General features: G+C 47.0%; 1 protein-coding gene across 1 annotated transcript in view; it reads left to right on the plus strand.

The window, feature by feature from the left end:
• EPHB1 (EPH receptor B1) overlaps positions 1-19,680 on the plus strand; it is a 471,534-nt gene that overhangs the window by 374,146 nt on the left and 77,708 nt on the right. The window contains exons 8-10 of the mRNA XM_086316585.1: positions 1,179-1,287; positions 2,135-2,199; positions 15,139-15,261. Of these exons, the coding sequence (XP_086172711.1) occupies positions 1,179-1,287; positions 2,135-2,199; positions 15,139-15,261 (297 nt within the window). The remainder of the gene's footprint in view (positions 1-1,178; positions 1,288-2,134; positions 2,200-15,138; positions 15,262-19,680) is intronic.

The following is a 19,680-nucleotide window of genomic DNA, read 5'->3' on the forward strand; positions in this document are numbered from 1 at the left end:
CTGAGGAGGGACCTGGAAAAGGGTCTAACAGTTGGGCTTGAGTGATTCTGCAGAGCAGAAACCTGCAGAGCAGGGAACCTCAGAATGATGGGGTGGGGGGCAGATAAAATATAGGTCAGTTACATGTGAATTTCAGGTAAATAACAAATAATGTTTGTCTAAGTATCTCCCATGCAATATTTGGGTCACAGTTAGATTAAAACCTTATTTGTTGTTTACATGAAATTCATATGTAACTGATCATCCCATATTTTCACTCGCTGTATCTGGCAGCCCCAGTTGTAATAGGACATACATAGCTTGACCCCCATCTGCCTCCGTCCTGAAATTCTGTGATGGCTCCTTGACACCAGGTGAGAGAAGAACCACAATAATAACAATAGGCCCCTGGGCCGAGTGGTTTGTATGGATTAAGGAGAAGAGAATTTGTATTTGGGGCATCTGTGATACATCAGACACTGAAATATGTGTCACATGATTTAATTTAAAAATTTAACAGATAAGGAATCTGAGAGTCAAAGACTAGATGCTTTGTCTAAGATCACTAAGCTTCCCCATGGTAAAGCCACGTTTGAGAGAGCTCTGTCCACCTCTGTGATCCGCAGGCAGCCACTCCCCCATGTGTTTCTAACACTGGCGGAAGCCGGGACCCTATTCTTCTTGAGTGTGAGGTTTAGAGTTCTGGGCTGTTTCTCGACGTGTCTTCATTCTCCGCAGCACTGGATGTGGTACTGGGTGGCTGCAGATGCTCTTAAGCCTCTGCTCAGTGAATCTGTTGACTGGCTACATCTCAGCAACTTTGTGCCTTAGAAGGTACTTCAGCAGTGGTTTCCATGCCCCCTGTGAGATGTATCCTTAGCATGGCTGGCAGACCTTTGAGAGGCCTTCCTCATGAGTGCATGGAGACAGAGTTACCTCTGCTCTGGGGCCAATGTCATCAGCTCTTAGTTGTGAGGTTCTCTGTCACTGTTATCTTGCTTTTATTGTTGACATTATTTGTTTGGGGTTACTTTTGTGAGTGTGTGTCTTAAAGATTACTCTTGGTTTGGGTCAGGCTTACAGCTCTGAAGTATAGAAACTCTATCTGTCTATCACTCTGATGTCCTTGGTGGCATCGCTGAGTAGCAGCCCCATGCAGAGGGCAGACAGGAAGCTTCTAATACCTCTCTCTCTGCTAGATGATTACAAGTCCGAGCTGCGGGAGCAGCTGCCCCTGATCGCTGGCTCAGCGGCAGCTGGGGTGGTATTTGTGGTGTCCCTGGTGGCCATCTCCATCGTCTGCAGCAGGTAGGCCCCCTGGCCCCGCTCCTGCCTGCTCTCCTCAGACCCAGGAAGGCTGGCTCATGGACCCTCCCTGGTCATGTGAACTGAACAGGACCTGACCGTTCAGGGACATACCGTCAGGCTCACCAGTCATCACCCTTTCTCTGTCCACGGGCAGCCTAGAACTTTCCAGATCATTTATTTTCTCTGTGCTGGAGATAAATCCTCTGGAGGGGCTGGGCAAGGCTCTGAGCATTTGTCCCCCAACCTCATTTTTGCCCACTCATTTAACCCCCCTACACACGATGATCTTCCTGGAGTGACAGTTACAAAATTGCATTTGACCCTCTGGAACATCCCGCCCTGTGCCTCAACCCATCCTCTGGCTACAGAGCTGGGGCCTGGGCACAGGGTGCAGTTGGGCAGCAGGGAGCTAAGGAGGGAAAGAGGAGCTCTGCAAGAGCGGGTCCTGCAGGAGGGTGGGTCTGGAAGTTCTCGTGAATTTTTAATACTGCTGCTACTGCCTTGGGTGGTTAGCCTAGATTCAGCTGGCCCCTCCTGAAAAGTTCCACAGTGCAGCCAGAGTTCTAGCAGGCATCCTCCAGGGCCTCTCACCAAGCTCTGTAGAGACCCTGGGCCTGCCTGACCTTGAAAGACCTTGACTTGAAAGCAGAGCCCCCTGCCCACGGAGATGGTCAAGCTAGAATGCTGGCCATGACAGCAGTTCCGCTTAAGTGACAGTTGCAGCTCCCAACCCCAGGAGAAGCCCGGGTGAGCCCCCATCAGAACAGGGGGCCTGGGTGGAGGTCCTGGGAGTAGAGTGGTGTGGATATACCCTGGCTGAGAGAGCTCCTCTCCCTTGTGTCCACAGGAAACGTGCTTACAGCAAAGAAGCTGTGTACAGTGATAAGCTCCAGCATTACAGCACGGGCCGAGGTGAGTAGAAATCCTGAGCCACTCACCACCTGAGCTCCGGAGTCAAAAGGCAAGTGCTTGAGGGCTCCTTATAGGCAGACTGGCCCGTCCCCACTGCAAGCCCCCTCCCAGCCACCAGTGCCCAGAGGCTGGGTCCCCAGGGACCAAGGCTGTCCACCCCATCTGTGTCCACCCATCATGGGCACTTATTGGATGCCTGGCAGGTAGATTATCTTCCTCACTGATAAGCCCATAGAGGACACGGAATGCAGGGAGATTGGGTTTAGCAAGTCAATGAATCCTGAAATCAGACTCAGTGGAAAAAGATGGAGGGTTCTCTATTAACATCTTCTGCCTTATCTTATCCAATGGGGCGGCTGGGGAATGTGTTAACCAAATTCACAGATAAGCCAGAGAACTTGAACAGAGGGAATTAAAAAGATAACAGAGCCCAAGAGGCCAAAGTGTTGGGATATCTCCCAAGTGTTTTCTTTTAAGCAATGTCTTTAAAAGTTTTTCACTCATTATCTACTCTCTTTTTTTCAAAACCTATATATAATATTTTCATAACTAAAATTTCCCTTTATCGACTTGTGATGTTAAGTCCTGTGTCGGAATTCTTCTTTGAAGTGTGTCATGACAGCACTGCAGGGTCTGCAGAGGTCCCCACTGGTCAGCTGGGTTATTTCCTGCCTCCAGGAAGCAGAATGCTTAAATCCTCATAGCAGACATGCTGTTTCTAAATAACTCCTTTCAAATTCCACGGACACACTCAGAAACCTGCCCCGGCGCTGTGTGCTCTGCCCTCTGTGTCTCCAGCTTCCTTCGTGAGCTGCATCTCACCTCAGTGCTGCTGTGGCTGTACCAGCGCCCTCTCCCTGCTCCCTGGGTGGTGAGCATGGAAAACAGGCTCTGTCTACACACACCATAGGCAGGCCTTCTCTGGGTGGTTCTGGGAGTGGACATGGGGTCCGAGGTAAAAGTTCTCACCCGAGGTGACCCCAGGCAAGAGAGTGATGCAGGGGTGACCACATAGCAGTTTCGCCATGGAGGAGTTTGTATTAGAGTGAGGGCAAGGCTGGGGCTCTGCAAAGGTTGCTCTGTAGATATGGCTTTTTTCCTCAGGGTTTTCAATCCAAGACCAAGAACCTACCAAGGGTCTGTAAAGGACTAAGCCCCTGGCACCTGGGTTGCTGTTTTAAGTCATGATGGGGATGGGGCTGTGGACTGGGCACCGGCTGAGACCCTGAGGCTCTCTCAGGGTGGTCCAGCTGACACCCATGTTCAACAACACAAACTGGGGTCAGGGGAGGGAGATTGGGAGAGCAGCCCCCTTCTAAGGCTACAGACACAGCTCCTGCAACACTCCAGGTCCATCTGTCCCTCTTTCTCTCCCCCAGCAGGCCACCTGGGCCTCCATTTAACCAGACGTCACTGGTTTTAGAGGGAAATCCTAATGTGTTCTCTCTCCTGTCCTCACATTCTGATTTTGCACCTCAAAGCAAAATCTTCAGATACTTTCACTTAATATAAACTGACGCATTTCCCTTCCAGGCAGGTCTTTAGCTTCCTAAGGACACAAACTTTGATTTGTCTGTGATTCTCACATGGAGGTGCCCCATCCAGGGTGCATCAGGATTACCTGGGGGGCTATCTCCACCACCCCGCCTCCCTGCCTCTGCCTCCTGGGGTTCTGACATCACCCCGCCTCCCTGCTCTGGGCTGATGCCTGGCCACCTTGAGAGCCACTATGCAGTCAATTTCAGATTTGGCATCCTTTGAACTCTTTGGATGAAAGAAACATTTAAAGATGGCCATGTCCACCTCAAAGCAGAGGACACAAAATTGGGTTCAAAAGGAGGAATGCCATTTTGAAAACTAAAGACACCCATAGTGAGAATGGGATACCCTCGGAGGGAGCCCCTCCTTTTAAAGGCATGCAAGTTAAACCTTATACCCTTCACTGGGGGTACAGAGAGTTCCCAAGCATCAAGATGGGGTGCATCTTGCTGCCTTTTTGGCCTCTTCAGCCTCAGACCTGACTTTCTTCTCTGGAGGGCTGGCTTTCCTGGGCTGCCACGTGTCACCCACATGCACAGATAGGCTTCCAAAGTGCTCACAGACTCCTTCTGGGGAATTCTCACCTCTAAGGCCAAGAGAATCAAGCATCCCTGGTTCTCAGGGTCTGCCGAAGACCCAACACCCAGTCCTCAGTAGCAGAAACCACTGAGGATGGCTGAGGACACAGTGTTGACAAGCTGTGCAGTCTTCATCCCCAGGACTTGGGCACACAGAGTTCTTCCTGCACCAGAGTTCAGTCCCTCTGCTGCCTTAGAAGTCTGTCTTCTTTTTAAATCTGTCCTCCTTTTATAAATGCTCTTTCTTTCTATTAGTAACCCTCCTCTTTTTACCCAGTCCCTGAAATCTGGCTCCTCTCCCGCACTCTGGTTCTCTGAACTCATAGCCTCACGCACTGAATTGCATCAGTGCATTTTCTCCCATGGACATCCGTCACTCTGACTAATGCTATTACTGTTGGAGAACCAGCCAAAGGGATGTGGAGCTGGGGAAGACACAGCACACACGTAGCAGAATAGGAAACTCAAGGCTCTGATGGAGGACAGACCTGGCCCGAGGTGGGGGAGGGTAGGAATAATTAGTTATAGAAAGCTTACCCGGTGCCATGCATGGGGAACTTTATTCTGGTAGCTCGTTTCAACTCCTCCAACCCTGGCAACCACTCTAGGTGGCAGGCATTAATCTAGGGAGGTTCCGTGACTTTGCCAGGTCTTGCAGCTCACGGGTGGCAGAGATGGACCTCACGTTCTCTAAACCTGGCTGCAGAGCCCATCATCTCTCCGTATTGCAGAAGCTCAAGGTGCCTGGAGGCCAGGAGCAAGGCAGAACATGAGGACCAATCTCAGGAGTCCTAGATGGTGGTTTGTTGGCTCCTCCTCTGGTCCTACTGCAGGAGGCAGGAAGGCGGATGCACTTGATCTGAAAGTGTGCACACAACCATTCCTGGGCTACCTATATGCATGCACCTCACTGGGGGGACGTGGATGCTAACCTGGACATCTCAGCGCTTCCTGCCCTGGAAGGGACAAGAAGCCTGCAGCAGCTCCCCAGCCTCACTCATCAGTACCCAAGAAGGCCCCTGCCTGCCTTCCCTGCAGGCAGGTCACAGGGCTTCATACAGAGTCTGCTGGCATCTGTCCTCCCAGATTTTTAAGCTTTTTAAGCTGATGCAAAGGCTGAAGGAAACATAATAGAAATATTGGCAAATGTAATGCCTTCTCTAGCATGTGGAGATGCAACAGATCTTGTCAATTTGAGAATATCAAGTGCTTTCCAGGGCAGGCTCTGAGCCCGCAGCACAGAGAATGGACTTATAAAGGGGGATTTGACTGGGGTGAGAGTGACTAGAGGGAAGGCAGGTAGGGAAGAGGAAGTGCGTGGATATGGTGCCAGATGCTAAGCTGAAGAGCCCGGGAGCCTGTGGTTCATGTTCAAGGATGAGTGGGTAAGTGGGGGTTTCCCATGTCTAGAAAGAGGCAGACAGATGGCAAGTTCTTATGGTTTCCATGGGACAGTCCTCAGAAGATGCTGGCTGACTAAAAACTGTCTGGATGGGATGATCCAGGTGGGCTTGCGAATCTATCTTTAGAAAAGTTCCAGTTGATGCTACATTTGGGAAATGCTACCAGGTACTTATAAGGCTTGGGTAACTACACACTGGATGATAGTTAACACTGCACTGAATTCTAAGATGGATGGAGTGAGCAGAAGTGGGGAGAAAAGGTGAGGGCTTGGGAAGGGGTCAAGGGTTTTCAGAAAGCAGCCCTAACAGAATCATCTCCGTGTTACAGGCAACTGCAGTTATAATCACAGAGCTATTTTTATTAAGCTTTGAGAAATTTTGAAAACAAATGAGATATGTATCCAAAATAAGAGATTGGCACACGTTAATGTCCACACAGGACAAGAGGACTGAACACAGGGACCTCAAGTGTGAGCTCAGTCCCTGCCAAACACCCAAGAAGCTGGGAAGCAGATACGTACAGGGCATTTAAAACTAAGTTCAGTGATCATTGGGGATTATTAAGGATTAAATACAGGGTTATTTTAAAAGTTATTATTAAGAAAAGTTATACAGGCTTCCCTTATACCTCAGTGGATAAAAAACCTGCCTGCAATGCAGGAAACCCAGGTTTGATTCCTGGGTCGGGAAGATCCCCTGGAGAAGGAAATGGCAACTCACTCCAACTTCTCCTATTCTTGCCTAGAAACTACCATGGACAGAGAATCCCTGGCAGGTTACAGTCCATGAAGTCACAAGAGTTGGATACGATTTATGACTAAACCACCACCATGGGGCCCTCATCTTATTTACTAGGGCTGTGCATTTGCAAGACATTGCATATTTTGGCAAAATATTTGATGATCTCCTAAGCGGAAGAAGCACAGTAAAGTGGGCACAGAGCTGGTCTTCATACAGAAAGAAAGTAGGTTAGTGAGTCTGTCAGCCAGGGAGGGAGTCCTCAATTTTATCTTAGTCCTTGTCCAATTCAATCTCTTGTTTGTTTGATTGTTTTTTAAAATCATAGCCAGGTGCAAACCTAGGGATGCTTATCAAGTTTGTAGGTAACAGTTGGGAGGTATAAGTAACACCACAGAAGATAGAATCAAAATTCAGAACTATCCAACAGCTCTGAATGCTAATTTGAAATCTGCAAGACAAAATGTTAGAGGGATAAATCTAGAAGCTAGTGTTGGTTAAAACAAAAATAAAACAGTAAGAAAAGGAGGAGACCTGACTTGCTATCTGTTTGTATGAGAAAGTTTATGTATTTGCTTGATCACATGCTTAAAAGGAGTGATAAAAAAAAAAAAACTAGTAAAAAAGCTAAGCACTGCCACTAAAGCAGGAAAATACTGCCCAGAGCCTTCACCTTGAGCATTGACTGTATTAAGCACAGTAACTAATTGAATCCTCATAACCATCCCATGAGGTAGATTTCACATGTGAGGAAACAGCCTCATAAAAATCCAGTAGCCTGTCCAGAGTCTTGGAGTTAGTGATTTGCAACATATAAAGTTTTAAACTCAGGTCTGTCTGACTCTGTGGTCAAGATTAAAGTTTGGATCAGAGGAGGTAATACATGGACATGCTGTCCTCTGCACTGGTGAGAAAGATCTAAAGGGACATTCTTGGTTCTGGGGACCCCATGTCAAGAAGGATATTGTCAACAAAGCAGCCGGCCCATGGAGGGTACCAAGTCATGACCTCAGAGACACCGACTGATTTGGTGCTGGGGGAATGCAGGCAGGGACCTGTTTTTTTTTTGTTTTGTTTTTTTGTTTTTGTTTTTTCTGCTGCTCAGTCATGTCTGACTCTTTGTGACCCTATGGACTGTAGCACACCAGGCTTCCCTGTCCTTCACTGTCTCCTGGAGTTTGCTCAAACTCATGTCCATTGAGACAGTGATGCCATCCAACCATCTCATCCTGTGTCGGCCCCTTCTCTTGCCCTCAATCTTTCCTAGTGTCAGGATCTTTTCCAATAAGTCAGCTCTCCACATCGGTAGCCAAAGTACTGGGGCTTCAGCATCAGCATCAGTCCTTCCAATGAATATTCAGGGTTAATATCCTTTAAGATTGACTGGTTTGATCTCCTCACTGTCCAGGGGACTCTCAAGAGTCTTCTCCAGCACCACAGTTCAAAAGCATCAATTCTTTGATGTTCAGTCTTCTTTATGGTCCAACTGTCACATCCAGGGAGGGACCTAGGGGTCATCACCAAGCATGGCACCATCATGGCAAAGGAAAGGCGACGCTGTTGTACTTTGTGAGGATAAACGGAACCATCAGTGAGAGATCCAAGTAGGCCAAATTTGATTCAGTGTAAGAACAGCCCCCCAAACTGGAACTGTCCATGCAGAGACAGGCTGCTTTGTGGAGAGAGGGGTGAGCTCTTTGCTCTCACAGACACAGATCTCAGTAAAAGATGCTGTAGAATGGAGTTCTGCTTTAGGTAAGACACTGGACTTGATTCATCCCAGAAGCACATCTAGCTCCAAGATTTCCTGTAGCTCCAGCTTGCTTGACTCTGGGTGGGAGGGATTTCCCAACCGTACAGAACACAGCATCCAGTGTGCTGGGAATCACCCTGGACACCAGGGTGAAGGTCAGGTATACCTGGAGGAGGGAGACAGACTGGGCATTTGGCTGCCTGTCCTGAAGGTACCTGAACAAGTAAATGAGGGCCTATGGGAAGAGGAGGAAAGGCCCCCAGGTGCAAAAGGTGGCTGAGTGTTCAGTGGGTGCTTATTAAATGCCAAATAAATTTAATGAACTGGCTTCACCTGTGTGGCTGCTGTTGGCTCTAAGCCAGAGCTCTAGAAACCTGGTTAACTCTTTGAGTCCCCAGCTCCTAGGCTGTTGCCCTCAGCTTCCTGACAGGACTTCAGTGGCCCAGAGACAGGGGGCCTTGTCTGGAAGGACATTCCTGTCTTAGTCATTGATACCCAAGAAGTAGAGACATGTTAAACTGTTTTTCCAGAAATACCTTTCTCTATCAAGGAGTAAGTAGCCTGTGATCCACTTTTGTTCTCCTAGAGACACATATTAGGCTGTGACTGTGTTTTTAAGAACAAATCTTGAAATGTGGTAAAACCCCCAAACAGAAGGTTGAATGAAGAGCTTCCTCAGACTCGGTGCTTTTTCCCCCAGGCTTGTTGCCCACCCTGGGGCTCCCCGTCTTGGATTCTTCCTCTAACCTTGGCTGGGTACCCATGACCTCCATTCATTCATGGAAAAAGACATCCACCCATTTTCCTGGCCTTGGTCCCAAGAAGCAGGTGGAGCGAAGTGTTTCTAGTGCCCGTCCACCTTTCCTGGTAGATTTGGTCTAGGAAACTGCCCATTCCTTAGCCTTTCATACCAATAGCTTCGGCTGTCACTCACGTGTCCCCCACATCCAGCACTCCACATCCAGTCTTGCAGCTCTGTTTCTATTCTGAGTTTTCAGACTCACTTCTAGGCACCCGTATGTCTTGTCCATGCATTCAAAGTCTAAAACCACGTGTGCAAACTTCCTGGACAATCAGGTTTCCTTCCCAAAGTGCATCATGTAGTTAATAGTACCACTTGATTCTGGAAGTCTTGACATTAATTCAGATTCTTCTGGTCCTTCCTTCTTTCTCATCTTTAATTGCTCACCAAGTGCTGTCAGTTTTTCCTTTGAAATTTCTCTTGCTTTTTCTGCTGTTGTCACTGTGAGGCTCTGGCTAAAAACTGTTATCTTGCACCTTAATTACTGCAACAACCTCAGAACTCTTTTCTCAGCCTCCAGCCCCATCCTCATAACAATGCATGGGAGTGGTGAGGGCTGCCAGCCAAATGAACTCCCCGATGTCTTGTTCTCAGCACATCCCTCCCCTGCTGCTGGCACATTTGTCAGCTCTGTGTGTCCAGTGGCAGCAATCGGATGCCTTTGATGGTAGTCAAGGCCCTCCCACTAGTGTATCAGCAGTGTTCCACCTTGGACCCCACTTCCTTCCACACTCAAGCTGGCCACACTCTCCTCACTCATGCAATGGCAGGTATCACTCTGAGCTATGCCTTGTGACACTCCAAGCTTGTCCCTCATCAGTGAAGGACCATGTGACCTGTCATTTTTGGTCTGACTTTGAGACTGGCATCCACAGTCTTCTGCCTTTTCTGGTTTCTGCTACGCTTACAGCTCGTTTCCAGTTGTGGGCTCCTGACTCTAGACTCTCCAGCACTGCTCCCCAGTTCATGTCTCAGTGACCTGAGAGCTCCACGAGCTTTGTTTTCCCTGTGGCTCCTACGGTCCCTGGCACAGTTGGGTGACGGGTTGCCACTGAGAAAATGAGGAGTGATCAACATCCTGAGGCAGAGGACTGGCTGAGGTCCCTCCCAGGAACCCCTAAACAGCTTCCCTCTTGTGCTTAGATATCTGGACTAAATTTAGGTGAATTACGAGTATGGCAAAGTCTGCCTTGGCTCCAGAGTGGGAAAGGAGGGGCAGCTTTCCACCTTCTCCATGGCTGCATCAGATCTGCTGGGACACAAGGTATCAAAGACTGAAAACAGCCTAGTTAATACACTAGCTTTCTGGACCCTGCTGTGAGATTCCAGGAATCTTCCACCAGCAGGAAGGCACTGGGCTCTTCCTGGCACCCCTGAGGCCTCTGTCATGGGACCCACAAAATGTTCATGGTACCATTTTTGTACTTTCTGAATGTGCAAGAGGACTGGATGGCAGCATTCCATCTTCTCCTTCCACTGTTAATACCCAAATGTTACCGCCTGTTTAGAACTGGCCCTTTCCCAGCCTATGCTCTCCTGTCCTGGGACCCTGGCACTTGCAAACATGTCAAGATGACATTTTAGATTCTCCTTCCACTGTTAATACCCAAATGTTACCACCTATTTAGAACTGGCCCTTTCCCAGCCTATGCTCGCCTGTCCTGGGACCCTGGCACTTGCAAACATGTCAAGATGACATTTTAGATACACCCCACAATCTGACATCATCCCCCAAACTTGTCCCAGCCTCTTCCCTTTTGAGAGCATCCTGATCTCCTGATCCAGAGTCTCCAGCCATAGCCAGCAGTTTCCTATGCTTCACGGACTGCTCCGTACCACGTAGGAAGGCTCTGGATAGTGGCTGAGTCATTTTTTCCCCAAACTTAGTATCTTTAAAGCCTTGGTTCATGTTTAAGATTTTGCAGATCTCTTGGGACTATGGTCCTTTAAAGCTTTAGCCATCCAGGCTGTGACCCTAATCATAGCTTAAATGAATTTTGAGAGCAAAGAACAAACATATCTGCAAATCATACCTTCAATAGAAATTAGAAAGCTAGAAAATGATAAAATTGAAGAGTTTTCTCTCTCTTGGCACCATCAATCAGTTTAGATCTGTGCATACCATTTTTGTGCCAAAGGTATATAACCTATGTTAAAAATAATGAAAATAACCAGAAACTATAAAATACTATAAATATTGCAATATTAACACTAATAATAATGAGAAGCATTGAACGGAGCATTATAAAATGTCTTACATTATAGAGCTATATTACATCTGATATTATTGTAACTGCCGTTAATAATATTTCCCCAACACTCACAATCTGAGAACATTTTCTGAGCCCTGTCTCCAAATGTTTGGCTGTGCCCGACTCCGCAGCTGACGTGAATTCCTTGTTCACTGTCTGGTGATTCATTGCACTAAATACCATTTCCCTGATAATTAAAAACTGCTCACTGGCAAGTGGGAGCAGGAACAGGCTGATGCAGGATTTATGCAGAAACACAAAATGAGCCAAAAGACAAATGACCTGTTCTGCGTAGCTGAAGGCATTTTTTTCCCCACGTCTCCTTCTGGGACTAGAAAAAGGGTAGTTGTGATGCGGGAGAGCGGTCTGGCAAGATGTGTCATCCAGGGATAAGATGGATGCAGGGAGAGCCTTTAGAGCACATGTTCAGCCAAATGGTTCTCCAGACTTAGGAATAGAGACCACCTCAGCAGAGGAGTCCAGCCAGGGCCATTCCTAGGCTGACTGTATCAGACCCTTGTCATTGCAAAAGAACTGGGTTTGAATCGATTTTAGACTTCTGATTTCAGTTTTCCTGCCTCAGTCTAATAACGTACCCTCAGTTTCGGGAAAACAAAGACCGATTCCTACCCTGCATAGGTGCGGGATGTTCTAAACTGACATTACATCAGCTCTCCTAGGCTGCGTGCTCTCCTCGGTTTCTTGTGAAAGACTTTGGTGATGACCAAAGCCCATGCCTGGCCCAGAGCAGCAGTTGAGACATTGTGTGCATGCACGCATATACACACATTCATACATGGATATACATTTGTTTGCTCACACACACACACCATATATACACGCACTCATATACATGCATACACACACTCACACACACACACACCCCTTAATTCCACATGCCAGTGAGGTAGCACACCTGCTCATGAATAAACCAGACAGTGATTAGAAGGTGAACTTTCTCCCATGAAGATACATTTGCCCGGACATCATTGGCCTGAATGAATCCTGGCACCATTAAGAGATGAAACTCTCCCTTCTGGGAATAGTTCCTTCCCAGAACTGATCAGGGCCAATATCTGTGGAGCTCATTAACTCAGAATCCTCTCTCATTCATCCTTACATATGTCTTTACTTGCAAACCATTTATTACAGCGCATTCTAGATTGTTTAATTAGTTTCTGTGGAAGAGTTCCTGTAGGACAGCTTAGCACACATCGTTTAAAAGCCCTTAATCCAAAATAACAAGGTGGTATTTTTAAAGTAACTAATATAACCTTAACACTGCCCACCCCCACCACCCCAGCTTCCTACCTCCCCATACACTTCCTAGAACAATTTACTGATAGTAATCATGAGTGTTTCAGCTTGTGAGCCCTCCCTGTACACCCGGCACCATGCTAGATATGTCACTTACAATGTGGTCTTTAATATTACAGCTGCCCCTGGAGGAAGGTGTTTCGCCTCCTTCGGTAGAAGAAAAAAATAATAGAAGAGATGTATGTGGTCTTGCTGCAAAATGCCCAGCTAGAGATAGGCTTCAGAATTCTGACCTCACCTTGGGATCCCCGCTTCTGGCCTCTCAGCCTTCTCTCATCTCAGTCCGGAACTGGGGAGAAGTCACAGGCTGTCGACACTGGCCTGCCACCCGTTTAGCATTTTGAGTGGGTCTTTTGCTGTGGCCTTGTCTCCAGTGCTCAGCCCTCCAGCACACAGGGGCCAACTTCCGCCTAAAGCATCTGTGTTTCTTCACCTAAGCACCTCTCTGGCCCTGGACCCTTCCAGCCCAGCTGCACAGCAGGCAGAGCAGGCCCCAGCCAATGACTGACGGGAGTCGTGTGGCGCCACTCCAGCTCACGCCACCCTAGCTGACTCTGAAGCTTGTGATCTCAGAGGTTCCTTGGGGTGGGGAGTTAAGCCTGTGTCAGTTACCCACAGCCCAAGGCGGTAAGTGCCTTGAGGGCACGCTTTTCTTAGGCTGCCTTTCCGTCCTACCTTACTGCCCACTGACCTGCAGGCACTTCTTGGGATCACCTCCCAGATAATCCCAGTAGGGATCACCACCTACTTGCTTTCACGTCTTATCTTAAGTCGTTGCTTCTGAAGAAACCTCAAGTGAGACTGCCTGAACATGCTGGTCAGGGTTGTTAGGCATCCATGCGGTTTGCTCGTTCTTGCTCTTTACTTGTTCTCCAGACCAAAGGAGAAAGAGATGAGCCTCTAGTTCTATTTTTCCCTTTGTCCACTGCTATTAAAGTAAAATTTCCATTCTCTCTCCACCGCTGCCCCAGGGATTAAGACATTCTATCATAAAGATGAGGATTTTCTTTGTTCAAAGTTCAATCAATAGATTCCAGAGTCAACATTGTCATCCCCAAGTTTTCAAAGAGCATTTTGATTGATGTCTAGCACACTTGGAGTGCTTTTATTTCATGACTGGGAATAATCCAAATTTCAGAAAAAGTAATTCCTCTGGGTGGGGTACCTGGCTTTAAAAACATTTCCGCTTTGAGTTCTTGGCTGCATCTTCCTTCTCCATCTGGATTAGACTCTGGCCTGACCTGGTGACTAGGGCAACATTCATTTGGGGTCACCGTAGAGCCACCAGAACTTTTTGGATGGGAAATGTCATTGTGTGATAATTTATAATATATAAATTATCATAATATATGTATATATATTTATACACATATAAATTGTGTTTTCAAGGCTGGGAGTTGCTGAGAAGGAGCTGCAGTGGGGAGTGTGTGCTGAGAGGACAAAGCTCAGGGAACCTAAGGTTACCTTAGCCGCAGCCACGGCACGGGGGCTTTTCCCCACCTGCCTGCCCTGATGACCTGCCTCTTTTAGGAACCAGACAACAGCAGCGGAAAGGGAAAACGACTGCTCTTCACAAGGCTGCCATGCCAGACTGTTGTGTTCAGCCTTTGAAGCCCACCTCCCATCTCACCACCCCCAGGAAATCCCTTTCCATGCTTGCCTAATGACACGTCCAACACGGTGAAAAATGACGTTGTGATGAATCCATTTGTTTCTTGGGCTCCATTTCCTGTTTCTGTCCCCTCTCTTCCACTTTTCGAATGTATTTTTTCTGCAATGACAATTCTCTATTTTGTCCCCGTGCGCACCTATTTATCTTGCCGCTGTAAACATCAGTGACAAAGTCCATATTCCTTTATGTATTTCTCATTCACCATTTTATTCACTTTTCATACTTCACTGTGTCTGAAGGCATGGGGGTTCAATTACCATTTCTTCTTTCATTCCACCTCATTTATTCTGTGTAGACTTTACAATTTTCTCTCTCAGTATTTTCTATGCTCTTCTCTTCACGTTTTCTGTTCTGGTTACTGGCTTGGCACTCCTATCTTGAGGTTTTTCTAATATCCATTCCTTTTTTTGTTTTTAATCCATCCTCATACCTCTTCCAGCCCTGGACACTGCTGTCAGTTATAACCTTAACGGTGGCCTCCACTCAGGAAAGTTGTCAAGTTGATAAATATTGATATCTGCCCTGCCATTTTACCACCACTTTTCTGCTAATGCATTTGGTTGGCATCAATCAGCTTCTTTGCCTTCTATGAGCGCCTGGTGTGGGAACTGGTCCCGATCTGTCACTTATAAGTAATCTGCTCCACATTTCATCAAGAGCTCAAACACAGAAAATATGGAGGAGAGGTAGAGGACAGAGAACCAGGCTAGCATGGCCCAGAGGGAAGGGAGACAGGGAGATCCAACAAGGAAAAGTGAGGCAGCTGGACGTGTAGGAGAGGCGCCCCCAACCCAGCCAGACCATTACTGCTGGGGACAGCAGCCAGTGCTTAATGACTGCTGTGTCCTCTTTGGGATGTTAACCCTGCTTATCTCCTCCAAAAAGGCTCCCCAGGGATGAAGATCTACATTGACCCCTTCACTTACGAGGACCCCAACGAAGCTGTCCGGGAGTTTGCGAAGGAGATTGATGTCTCTTTTGTGAAAATCGAAGAGGTCATCGGAGCAGGTATGGCTCTTCTTCCCTCCCCTCCTTTCTGCCCTCTTGGTGTCTAGACATCCTCTTTCACCACTCTGGGTGATGTCTATCATCTTTCTCCCCCAAAGGTGCATCTAAGCCATCTACAATATGTGTCTAAGGATCTTCTGGGACCTTGTTCATGGTGTCCAAGCTTATTTGGTGTTGCAGAGAAGTCAACTCTGGTTTTAAAAGATTCAGAAATAGCTCTGGAAATGGAACACCAAATGCAAATAAAGAGAGAGAAATAGGGTGATAAGTTGGGAAATGCACTTCTCTTTTTAGAAGCTGAACTTAGTATCCCAAGCACTGACTCCAGTATCTCCATGGCCTCGGGCCAAAGTTTATTCCCACACTTCCAGTTTTCCTTTTCTGATATACATGGATTTGGAGACAGACTATGATGAACTAAAGAAGGACCACTATTTCTAGAAGAAAACTCACCCATATCCATATTTTCTACAAAAGATCCATGATATGGATGGTAATATAAGACAGACTTCCCTCCCAAGAAATGCGTGTTCTCATCTACATTGGAATACAAACCCAGCCCAGCAAAGAATAACTGTCTGAGATGCTATCAGGACACTCTACCTAAAGGCTGGTCTAGCATTTTCATCTTCCTTTAATAGATTAATAGTTGAGTCAGTTGGATAATGGATCCAGCCTTATTGATATAAATGAGGAAAATATCCCCAAATATCATTCCTTTGGAAATAATCTCTTTAGTGCCCCCTCTGTGGTCTTTTCTGAATCTTCTTAAAAGATGTGTTTGCTTTGTGTCCTCTTTCCTACTTTTGGTTCCTTATACAACATTCTTTGTCTTCTCTTCTTCTTTAAATTGGATTAGACATTGTTCGGGCTCTCTTCACTCGTATGCTGTGTACTCCCAAAGCTCCTATGTCTGGAAGTGCTTTTTTTCATGTCAATATTTGGAGAGCTATGGGGTTGCCTCTTCCAATATTTTAAGCTCCATAAAATATGTTTAGTCAAAGTCTTCCAGACGGCCACTCCATATATTATCTTTAGGAGGAAAGTCACCCTCCTCCCATTCACTGCCTCTCTTAATGTGCTGAGGGGTCAAAAAGCCATCTGTGAAATTGGAAGTCGCATTTGAAAGCTTGCCCCATTAAGTCACATTCTCCTGCTCTGATTTCCCTCTAAAAGAGCTCCAACCTCATGGCATCCCTGTGGTGGGTGCTGGACCCTCCCTGTAGGACACATGACCCTCTTTCTACCAAACTCTCACGTGTTCCAGCCAGCTGACCATAATCTGATCCACATGAGTCTATATGTATTTCCCATTGATTTTCATTAAATATGTTACTGAACCACGACTTTCACTTCTGTGCAGATAATTTTCTCTTCCCCCTTAGATACCGACAGACCTAAGGATCATGCCTTAGAAGGCTGCATCCCAGATAAGCTGCATGACTTGAAGGGACTCAGATTTCTCCAGTAAATTTGAAAGTGAAAGCTTTGATCTCGTACCTGCTCCTCTGTGTTGTTCATTACTGTTATGTCATGTGAAAATGGAGCTAGTGATTTTAATGTTGTTATTTATGTCGAGTGCTTAGCGCAATGCATTCTGGACTGCATTTCATCCCAGAGAGCCCATGTCAGCCCCCCTCCCATCTTCTTCAGGGGAGAAGCAAAGAGCCTTCTCACTTTATGACCCTGCCGGGGAGGAGGGTCAGCTTGGAGTGAGCTCACCAACTGCTGGATGCCTATAAAGGGACAATCCATGGCCCACCTTCACCTTCTATCTCTGGGTAGCCTTTGCTGATGCTGTCATGTTTGTGCATTCTGCTCAGAGAAGACATAGTCCCTGCCATGGCTTACCTGGTCCTGGGGAGGGATGGATACACGGAGCAGTATAGAAGATGCCCGGTAGCTTGGGATAAAGTCTTCTGTCCAGTTGCTGCTGACTGCCTTCTACCTGATAGCCATCTGCTTGCAATTCAGTAATTGCACAGCTCATCCCTGTGGATGTGAATTCACTATGTGGAACTTGATGCAGTTTCATCAGGAGACACTCCTGGCTGGAGTCAGTCTCTCTCTGTCCTCCGATTCTTCCTCTCTGTCACCACTCCTGCTTTTTCCACTCCTTGCCTCACTGAGCTTGACTTCACTTTATGCTAAAAGAGCTGGTGTGAGTTGAGTTTTTTTAAAAAAGAATTTTGTAAGGTAACATTTGTAGTGTAGTTGGCAATATTTCCCTTAGCCATCTGGCAGATTCAGCTCAGGGGACCAAATCCGGGTTCCAAAATGATAACACAACATGAGAAGAATCAGAAGTCCTTTCCCCTTCCTTCATTCTGTTCCTTTCTCCTTCCCTCAACATGCTCTTATTAGATACTTTTTGCTTGTGGATGTTGAGTCCCAGAGATGAACAGACACTCTCCTGTCCAGAAGGCTGACAGTCTTGTTGAGAAACAGGCCAGTAACATTCACACTGTTCACTGTTCACACATCTCACAGCACAGGCAAATGCGAAGTTTGGGGCCAATAGAGAGCAGCGTCCAGCTCCTTGTTCTGGGAGTGAGTGGGGGGATCAGGAGGACTTTGCAAAGAAGGTCACCTTTGGCCTGAGCTTTTAAGGTTGAAAACTAGTAGGAAAAGTAAGTTTGGAGGAAACGCATGAGGGAATGAGACAGAAGAGGAAAATTAAATAACTTAAGGAGGGAAATGACCATGGCCTGGCCCCAGTGGTGTGCTGAGCCAGTTTGTGCTACTTTGTGGTAGCCAATTGTGTGCATCATTTTGCAGCCCTGTGTTTGGTGACATCTTGGTGGTCTGACATCAGCCATGGGAGGAATATTTACACCATGATAATTGGCAAATGCTACAAATCAAAGGTTTTGTTTCTTCACTTCCTGGAGAGCTGATAGTTTAGCACACCCCGGGCCTTCCAGAATGTGCAAGATAATTTCAAAGAGGTTGCAGAGGAACTGGCCCATTTCTGCTGCATATAGATCCAGAGAAGAGGGCTGTGTTTGTTGCAGGAGGGATTAGATAGAGAATTCAAAAAGATCCGCATTCATTAAACATTGATTCCATGCCTGAAACTGTGGTGGATGCTGAAAAGCACACTCGGTGCCTCATAATCCCGGCTGATGTGTTAACACAAAGTCCTGCTCTGCAGGAGGAGGGGATGGGACTGAGAGGTAAGACGGGGGTCAGAGAACACGCAGCCCTGGAGGCAGGAGGAGGAGAGGCTTGATGGCCAAAGGAAGAATGCAGGAAAGAGGCACCTGGGGGCCCCCTAAGAACTTTGGGTTGCTGGATGGGCTGATGCTCTGTGTGGCACATTCTGAGAACAAGGCTGAGAGAAGGCTCCTACAGAGGGGATCCCTGAGGGTAGGTGACTTAATCAAGCATTAAGTCTGGAATCTAGCGATCAGGAGGTTGGGTATGGATTTTATCCTATATAAACTGCGAGTGAGTAGTCTCGGAGCAGGGTAGGCAGTAGAAATGAAGTGGGAGAAGAACCTGATGAACCTGTGTTGATTGAACTTGAAAGGGTGATGGGAAAGGTTTGTAAGAATTCAGAGGCATGTAGACCAGTTATAGGGCTGGGAAACATGGAGGAGGTTTGAGGTGGTCAATGCTGGAATCAAGTGTGGTAAGGAAGGCTGCCTTGCAGCAAGTAAACCAACCTAAACCAGAAAGTACCCTGACACGGTGAATGGAGGGGCCAGTGGCCTTGATGGCTGGAGCTGATGTGGAGACATGGCATGGAGGTTGTGGCCAGAAGTGATGGCCATCAGGTTAAACACCTTAAAGGGAAAAGGGGGCTGCCTGGCCACCAGGGTGTGGGGACTGGTGGTTGTGCTTGCCAGTAAAGGCCAATGGAATACAATCTATAAACTTTGGGGTTGAAGAATTGCACCAACCTCCAAAGATTCTTCTACCATAGTTGAGGATAATGAACAAAGGAATCAAAATAACTGTGAGCCAGATGTGACACCAACCAAGAGGACTGAATTACACTTGACCCTGGAACAACACAGGGGTTAGGGGCACAGACCTTTCTTTATGGTTGAAAATTGATGTGTATAACTTGACAGCCAGCCCTCTGTATCCATGAGTCCACATCCCTGGACTCAACCAACCATGGATTGTGTAGTACTATAGTACCTACTTATTGAAAGAAGTCTCCGTGCCAGCGAACCTGTGCAATTCAAACTCTTGATGTTTATCAAGAGTCAACTATATAATTAGTTCATTTATCATTATGTAATGTTTGCTTTGTTGTTGTTTAGCCATTCATTTGTCTCCAGCGCTTTTGTGACCCTGTGGATTATAGTCTCCCAGGTTCCTCTGTCCATGGGATTTCCCAGGCAAGAATACTAGAGTGGGTTGCCATTTCGTTCTCCAGGAGATCTTCCCAACTCAGGGGTCCAACCT

The sequence above is a fragment of the Bos grunniens genome, chromosome 1 (genome assembly GCF_055505025.1).
Source record: "Bos grunniens cultivar Pamir isolate PY7600 chromosome 1, Bosgru_T2T1.0, whole genome shotgun sequence".
Classification (NCBI taxonomy): domain Eukaryota; kingdom Metazoa; phylum Chordata; class Mammalia; order Artiodactyla; family Bovidae; genus Bos; species Bos grunniens.